The sequence below is a fragment of the Salvelinus sp. IW2-2015 genome, linkage group LG25 (assembly GCF_002910315.2).
Source record: "Salvelinus sp. IW2-2015 linkage group LG25, ASM291031v2, whole genome shotgun sequence".
Classification (NCBI taxonomy): domain Eukaryota; kingdom Metazoa; phylum Chordata; class Actinopteri; order Salmoniformes; family Salmonidae; genus Salvelinus; species Salvelinus sp. IW2-2015.
In genome coordinates, this window is record NC_036865.1 from 16,878,122 (window position 1) to 16,887,146 (window position 9,025).

General features: G+C 43.2%; 1 protein-coding gene across 1 annotated transcript; it reads left to right on the top strand.

Annotated features, from left to right (window-relative positions):
- The first annotated feature begins 6,696 nt into the window (after positions 1-6,696).
- LOC111952034 (DDB1- and CUL4-associated factor 7-like) lies at positions 6,697-8,291 on the top strand. The gene is made up of 2 exons (XM_023970470.2): positions 6,697-6,895; positions 7,383-8,291. Exons 1-2 carry the CDS (start codon positions 6,715-6,717, stop codon positions 8,231-8,233), a joined length of 1,032 nt encoding a protein of 343 aa, XP_023826238.1. The 5' UTR covers positions 6,697-6,714; the 3' UTR covers positions 8,234-8,291.
- Positions 8,292-9,025: the final 734 nt, after the last annotated feature.

The window sequence follows — 9,025 nt, forward strand, 5'->3', positions numbered from 1 at the left end:
TCGGACACCCATGCATACCCCATAAGACATGCCACCAGAGGTCTCTTCACAGTCCCAAAGTCCAGAACAGTTTTATTTAAGACAACTGTACAACCATCAAGATTACATTTCAGATCCAACAGAAGATCTCTGTTTCTTGAGACCTAGAACAAGCATCTCTGTTTTGTCCGAGTTTAAAAGTAGAAAGTTTGCAGCCATCCACTTCCTTATGTCTGACACACAGACTTCTAGCGAAGGCAATTTTGGGGCTTCACCTTGTTTTATTGAAATGTACAGCTGTGTGTCATCCGCATAGCAGTGAATGTTAACATTATGTTTTCGAATGACATCCCCAAGAGGTAAAATATATATAGTGAAAACAATAGTGGTCCTAAAACGGAACCTTGAGGAACACCGAAATTTACAGTTGATTTGTCAGAGGACAAACCATTCACAGAGACAAACTGATATCTATCCGACAGATAAGATCTAAACCAGGCCAGAACTTGTCCGTGTAGACCAATTTGGGTTTCCAATCTCTCCAAAAGAATGTGGTGATCGATGGTATCAAAAGCAGCACTAAGGTCTAGGAGCACGAGGACAGATGCAGAGCCTCGGTCTGACGCCATTAAAACGTCATTTACCACCTTCACAAGTGCAGTCTCAGTGCTATGATGGGGTCTAAAACCAGACTGAAGCATTTCGTATACATTGTTTGTCTTCAGGAAGGCAGTGAGTTGATGCGCAACAGCTTTTTCAAAATATTTTGAGAGGAATGGAAGATTTGATATAGGCCGATAGTTTTTTATATTTTCTGGGTCAAGATTTGGCTTTTCAAGAGAGGCTTTATTACTGCCACTTTTAGTGAGTTTGGTACACATCCGGTGGATAGAGCCGTTTATTATGTTCAACATAGGAGGGCCAAGCACAGGAAGCAGCTCTTTCAGTAGTTTAGTTGGAATAGGGTCCAGTATGCAGCTTGAAGGTTTAGAGGCCATGATTATTTTCATCATTCTGTCAAGAGATATAGTACTAAAACACTTGAGTGTCTCTCTTGATCCTAGGTCCTGGCAGAGTTGTGCAGACTCAGGACAGCTGAGCTTTGGAGGAATACGCAGATTTATAGAGGAGTCCGTAATTTGCCTTCTGATGATCATGATCTTTTCCTCAAAGAAGTTCATGAATTTATTACTGCTGAAGTGAAAACCATCCTCACTTGGGGAATGCTGCTTTTTAGTTAGCTTTGCGAGTGTCAAAAATAAATGTTGGATTGTTCTTATTTTCCTCAATTAAGTTGGAAAAATAGGATGATCGAGCAGCAGTGAGGGCTCTTCGATACTGCACGGTACTGTCTTTCCAAGCTAGTCGGAAGACTTCCAGTTTGGTGTGGCGACATTTCCGTTCCAGTTTTCTGGAAGCTTGCTTCAGAGCTCGGGCATATTCTGTATACCAGGGAGCTAGTTTCTTATGACAAATGTTTTTAGTTTTTAGGTGTGCAACTGCATCTAGGGTATTGCGCAAAGTTAAATTGAGTTCCTCATTTAGGTGGTTAACTGATTTTTGTCCTCTGACGTCCTTGGGTAGGCAGAGGGAGTCTGGAAGGGCATCAAGGAATCTTTGTGTTGTCTGAGAATTTATAGCACGACTTTTGATGCGCCTTTGGGGTCTGAGCAGCTTATTTGTTGCGATTGCAAACGTAATAAAATGGTGGTCCGATAGTCCAGGATTATGATATTCCATATGCATCAGAGTCACATCTTTCCCAGGTATTTTACAGCTTGTTTCTAGCATTGCGGACTAAAGCATCAATATAGATCGATTTATATAATCAGGTTTTTCTTCTAAATCTTAGGCCTTAAGCTATGCTTTCAGACATTTTGTTTAACAAAAGCCAACTACTCACATACACCCTCAATTTTCACTTAACACACCAAGCCCTTCACTGACATGGATATATGCTTAGTGACCGAAGGAATTAGCTGACAAAATCTATGGATAGTAAACTGCAATTTTGTCTGTCAAACGGGTAGGCCTACCTCTTATTTCTTGAATAGGAAGAAATAGGCTCCAACACAAAGCCCTCGTTAGTAGCCTAAAGTCAAATTAAAATGAAGACTGTTTAAATTAATTAGTCCTTCTTAAATTACTTTTAGCACCCATGCTCTGTCCATCTCCTCGGCTGCCACTTCATAGTAATGTAAGTTGCGTAAATTACTCAAATATGGCTTATTCTAAGGTCAATAACTCTGATAAATAGCTTCATTATGGGTGACAGAACATCTAGTTTTTATAAAAATCTATTATAGTTTACCTCCAGTTATAGCTTACCTTCTGTTCTCCTTCTCATCTTCGCTCTTTCCCTCTCAAACTGAACAGGACACCTGTAGGCCAAGACCGCACGCACAGATATTGCATTTTTGGACAAATAAAACTATTATTTTCAGAAGAAGCCTTTGACGCGCCTCCTGAAGTACACAGCACAGTCATTAGTTTTAAGCAGCACAAAAGGGTTTACATCAGCAAGAGCAGGGCAGGCCGAGGCTCTTGACTGGGAATGCCTATCCAATGTAGTGTGTAATGCAGTGTAGCCTAGTTTTATAAAACACCATCCCAGCAGCGCAAAAAAATAGGGAAGAAAGTACATTTTCTTAGAAATATAACTTGCCTTGTGCTTCTGAGAGCATGCTCTTCATATAGCCTAGGCCAGTTTTCCCCAAACTCGGTCCCGGGGACCCCAAGGGGTACAGGTTTTATTTTTTGTCCTAGTACTACACAGCCGATTCAAATAATTAAAGCTTGATGATTAGTTGATTATTTGAATGAGCTGTGTAGAGCTAGGGCAAAAATCTAAATGTGCACCCTTTGGGGTCTCCAGAACCAAGATTGGGAAATGCTAGCCTAGGCCTATAGTATACCAGGGATATTCAATGCATACCCTACGAGGTCCGGAGACTACTGGTTTTCTGTTCTACCTGATAATGAATTGTACACACCTGGTGTCCCAGGTCTAAAATCAGTCCATGATTAGAGGGGAACAATGAAAAAAATGCAGTGGAACTGGCTTCGATGTCCAGAGTTGTCAAACGAATTCCACGGAGGGCCGAGTATCTGCAGCTTTTTGCTCCACCATTGTACTTGATTGATGAATTAAGGTCACTAATTAGTAAGGAACTCTCCTCACATGGTTGTCTAGGTCTTAGTTGAAAGGAAAAACCAAAAACCCGCAGACACTCGGCCCTCAATGGAATGACTTTGACACCCCTGGTATGGGCTATGGATCATTTGACTGAGACCACACTACGCGCACTTGATATTGAGCACCCAGCAGAGAATCAGGGATGATGGGCAGCACTCTGCACACATCGAGATATAATAAACAACTCATTTTCAAACACTGAGCAATATGACATTTAATAGATTACAAATTACATGACCCTCCCCTGGACTAAATTAAAAAAAAATACTAAACCCTCCTGCTTACTGAAATTGAGATAGCATAATACCCCCATTTTCCTCCAGGTAACAATTGCGTAAATTTCGACCGCTCCCTAACTATGAATTAACATACTGATTTTCAAATAATTGTCAACCTATAACACCATATTAAGGCGTGGGATGTTCACTGTATTACAAGGAACAATAGCAGGTATATTTCGTTCCAGCAGCTGGCATATTCTGTCCATTCACAATTCACCAGTGGGAACATGGCGACTCCCGACAACATGGCGACTCCCGACATAATGGCGACTCCCGACAACATGGCGACTCCCGACAACATGGCGACTCCCGACAACATGGCGACTCCCGACAACATGGCGACTCCCGACAACATGGCGACTCCCGACAACAGAAAGAGTTGGCCACTACTATTCTAAAGATTATTTGTGAGGAAATGACCTCTTCCCTCGACTTACAATTAAACACGGTAAATGAATATCTTGCACTGCTCACTTCTAAAGTGGATTCCTACTCAACGAAAGTAGAAAGTTTGGAGCCAGCGGCCAATGTGTCAGAGGGGCGAAAACAGCGTGAACTAAGCTAGAAAGTGAAATCAGACTCCAAAAAAAACAATCACTCGAAAATCATTCCCGTAAATTCAATGTGCAGGTCACAGGACTTGAACCTGGTGTGGAAGCGTCAACCCAATTTCCTTCATAAGCAATCTTTTCTATAAATTGTTTGGGCAAGAGAAGCTGGGTCCAATGCCACTGATAAACATTGCGCACCACATGGGTCCTCTCCGCAACAGAGCTCGTGTAGGATTGTACGAATCCACAGTTTTGAAGTCAAACAGCAAATTGTTCAACTCGCAGCAGAATCAGGCTGCTCTGATGTATGCAGAGAAGAGGATCAGCATCTACCCAGATCTGAGTGCCGAACTGCTGAAACAAGCTAAATCTGAGATGCGGCTTCATCCACTCAGCAATACTCATCTTGATCTTCCAGAATACAACACACACGATTTCCACTGCCAAGGAGGCTCAAGACTTCTTTGAGAAGCACATCACACAAGGGGACAAGCCGACAGATCTAAGCTAACCCCAATTTGACTGGCTCATTATTCAGGTATACTATCCATGCACAATCACACAGCCTAGCCTATGGACAATTATTATTATTATTGCTGATCATTGGACTTCATTATTATATTGCCTATTGTCCAGGACATTTAGACAAGGATGACACCACGCCAATAAATGAACAATGGACAATATACAGTGCCTTCAGAAAGTATTCACACACCTTTACTTTTTCTACATTGTTGTATTACAGCACAATAATAACCTAATTGACAGAGTGAAAAGAAGGAAGCCTGTACAGAAGAAAAATCTACTTGAAAATCTAGGGCAAGACCTGAAAATGGTTATCTAGCAATGAACAACCAATTTGACTGAGCTTGAAGAATTTTTAAAAGAATAATGGGCAAATGTTGCACAATCCAGGTATGTGTCACGGCCGTCGACTGAAGTAGACCAAAGCGCAGCGTGGTGAGCGTACATTTCTGTTTATTGAGGTAAATGTCACCAACAAAACAATGACACGACCGTGAAGCTTAACATAGGCTATGATGCCTCTAACAAAGTCAACTTCCCATGATTGAGAACCATACCCGGCCAAAACATAGAAATACAAAATCATAGAATACAAAAACATAGAATGCCCACCCCTAATCACACCCTGACCAAACCAAATAGAGACATAAAAAGGCTCTCTAAGGTCAGGGCGTGACAGTATGGAAAGCTCCTCGAGTCTTACCCAGAAAGCTGTAATCGCTGTGCTGTGCTTCTACAAAGTATTGACTCAGGGCTGTGAATACTTATGTAAATACGATATATTTCTGTATTTCATTCTCAATAAATTTGCAAACATTTCTAGAAACATGTTTTTCCTTTGTCATTAATGTAATCCATTTTGAATTCAGGCTGTAACACAACAAAATGTGGAATAAGTCAAGGGGTATGAACACTTTCAGAAGGCACTGTATTGAAGTGTCAAACAGACTGGGGCTGTTTCCTTGTGGGACTACAGAGCATTGCATCCCTATAATATGGGCTAAATATGGCAATATAAATTGAAGGTTATTCCCCTACTATTTTTACTGTACTACTGTGTACAATAGACTCCTTTTAGTTTTTTCTTTTCTCACCTCCATTTATGCTACTGAACTTATTTCCCATGGAGGACTTGGCCTTTTGGCCATGATTCATTATTGTGAAGATCTTTAACAGACTGCATTTCCTGTACATACATTATTTTTATTTATTTTTTACATAGTATAGAGCACATAAATGCTTTATACAAAATGACCTAAACATGTTTTAAGGTCATTTAAACCTTATTGCTAATAATAATGATAATAATGGATCAAGGGCTATTGCTCCTACAGCCATCCTATTTGACTGTTGAGACTTGCATTTCTGTTTTATTTAGCCTACTAAAGAAAAAATTATATCATTAATAATATATATTTTTTTCAATGGCAATGCTAGCTATTCTCTTGAAATTGAAAGGCCTCAATAGTCCTATAAAAAGCCTTGCATTTTATCACTGGAGACAATTTTTGTACACAACACTGCCTTTTATATAGCTCTGTTGGCTGGGAGTCTGACTACCAGAAGGGCCCAACATTGTCTGCTATTTGTATATAAAGCAGTTCTCTAGAAACTCCCATACTACCTCACCTCACCTCACTTCTTAATTGGAAATCCAGCCATCGTCAAACTCGCTCTCAACACTGGCTGGTTGTAGAGGTTCCGTGGGTCTCCACAGAGTCCAGAAAGATTACTTTTAGTTACTGTGACCCTAGCACATGGAATGACCTACAGGCCACTTTGAGGCTTGAAGTCGGGGTCGGGTCAAAGCTAGCAGGGGACCCAATTCGAAAGCAGGCTCACTCACCCAGATTGTCAAAATCAAATAAATAGCAATTTCAGACTATTGCCTGTCAGCTAACAGGTGTCTTGAAGCTAAATTTAAGCATAAACTTCGCTTTCGTTGTGTGACAGAAGTAGCTATCACGCGGTACAACATGCTACTAGCTAGCTAATGGTGTTAACTGGGCTAGTCTAGCATCCACTAATGACTGCTAGCTGTCTGACAGCTAGCTGTCATTTGAACTGTTCAAATCTTCAATTCAGACGTCTTTAAGGAGCCGTGGGGTATATTTTGTTCCAAGGAAACAGTTGTATTTTTTTTATAGCTAAGGATTTGATATAACAGCTTGTTTATTGAGCTATGTCGCTCCACTGTAAGCAAAAAGAGATCTACAAACACGAACCGCCATGGACGGTGTATGCAATGAACTGGTGCGTTCGTCCCGACAAGCGCTTTCGCCTGGCCCTTGGAGGTTACGTTGAAGAATATAACAATAAGATGCAGATTGTGTGTCTGGAGGAGGAGAGTTTAGAGTTCATCTGCAGGAACACCTTTTTTAATTTTTTTCTTTTTTTCTTTTTGTATTTTATCCCCTTTTCTCCCCAATTTTCGTGGTATCCAATCGCTAGTAATTACTATCTTGTCTCATCGCTACAACTCCCGTACGGGCTCGGGAGAGACGAAGGTCGAAAGCCATGCGTCCTCCGAAGCACAACCCAACCAAGCCGCACTGCTTCTTAACACAGCGCGCCTCCAACCCGGAAGCCAGCCGCACCAATGTGTCGGAGGAAACACCGTGCACCTGGCCCTCTCGGTTAGCGTGCACTGCGCCCAGCCCGCCACAGGAGTCGCTGGAGCGCGATGAGACAAGGATATCCCTACCGGCCAAACCCTCCCTAACCCGGACGACGCTATGCCAATTGTGCGTCGCCCCATGGACCTCCCGGTCGCGGCCGGCTGCGACAGAGCCTGGGCGTGAACCCAGAGACTCTGGTGGCGCAGCCCTAGACCACTGCGCCACCCGGGAGGCCCCTGCAGGAACACCTTTGACCACCTCTACCCCACCACCAAGATCATGTGGATCCCGGACAGCAAGGGTGTTTACCTAGACCTGCTTGCCACTAGCGGAGACTACCTGCGCATTTGGGGGATCAGTGACACAGAGACGCGTTTGGAATGCTTGCTGAATAACAACAAGAACTCTGACTTCTGTGCACCATTCACCTCGTTTGACTGGAATGAAGTAGATCCTAATCTACTGGGCACCTCCAGCATTGACACCACCTGTATTATCGTGGGGTTGGAGACTGGCCAGGTACTGAGCAAAGTCAACCTCGTATCTCGCCAAGTCAAGACCCAGCTCATTGCTCATGACAAAGAGGTGTATGGCATAGCGTTCAGCCACGCAGGCGGTGGTCGGGACATGTTTGCGTCGGTCGGAGCGGACGGCTCAGTAAGGATGTTTGACCAGCGGCACCTGGAGCACAGCGCCATCATCTATGAAGACCCCCAGCACCACCCCCTACTGCACCTCTGCTGGAACAAACAGGACCCCAACTACCTGGCCACCATGGCTATGGACGTCATGGAGGTTGTGATTCTGGACGTGCATGTTCCCTGCACGCCGGTGGCCCGCCTCAACAATCACTGGGCATGTGTCAACGGATTCGCCTGGGCTCCCCACTCCTCCTGTCACATCTGCACTGCAGCTGAAGACCACCAGGCGCTGATATGGGATATCCAGCAAATGCCCAGGGCCATCAAGGACCCTATTCTGGCCTGCACAGCAGAGGAGATCAACAACGTCCAGTGGGCCTCCACCCAGCCTGACTGGATCGCCATCGGCTACAACAACTGCCTAGAGATCCTGCGGGTCTAAAGCCAACCTTCACCTGAGGGGTGGATGTGAAGAGGTGGAGGATGAGGACAATGTGTGTATTCAGTGATTTTTGAGTGGAAGTAAATCTTGCAGGACTGCCTCAACCCACTGCTCTGTCCTGACTGATTGATAACTAATTCTGTGTCAAAAGGAATAGGTTGTCCCCTTTATTTATTATTTTGATAATCATCAGTGCCAAAATACATCAGTGCTTTCAGTGGGTTCAACAATTCTAGATTAATTCTTTATGGAGTGAAGCAGTGCATTTCCAACTGAAGACTGCCTCTTGAGTGTGTTTAACTTGTTGTTTTATCCAGCCAGCTATGAGATTAATATGAAGATGTTTTGGGTTTAGGAGTGTTTTATATGACATATAACAACATATTTAGTGTCAGGAAACTGGATTTTAAATGACATTCAGTGTCAGAAAATGTAATTTTGTGTCATGTTGCAACGGATGATTCGGGAGACAGGCGCAGGAATGCGTAATATTATTTTTTACTCAGCCCAAATTACGGCGTGCCGTGTAAAGGCATGGGGACGAAGACCAAACAAACACATACACAAAACACAGGGTTGAAACCCAAACAAAAGAGCGAGGAGTACCTCAAATAAATACACATGCGCACAATGATTAACACACAGGACGAGACCCGTAATCATCTGCGCAATCACAAGGGCACGAAAGCCCAAAACACACAGCAGAGGTACTCACACGCACCAACGGACATTGTAACAATAATCGACCCCCCAATGGAAATCAAAGGGCACATATATACAAATACTAATCAG

Bases quoted from the DNA above. Each gene is read 5' to 3' on its own strand.
- LOC111952034 (XM_023970470.2), top strand. From the start codon at position 6,715: ATGTCGCTCCACTGTAAGCAAAAAGAGATCTACAAACACGAACCGCCA. The intron at 6,896-7,382 runs GCAGGAACACCT...GCCACCCGGGAG, and splicing joins GGAGAGTTTAGAGTTCATCT to GCCCCTGCAGGAACACCTTT.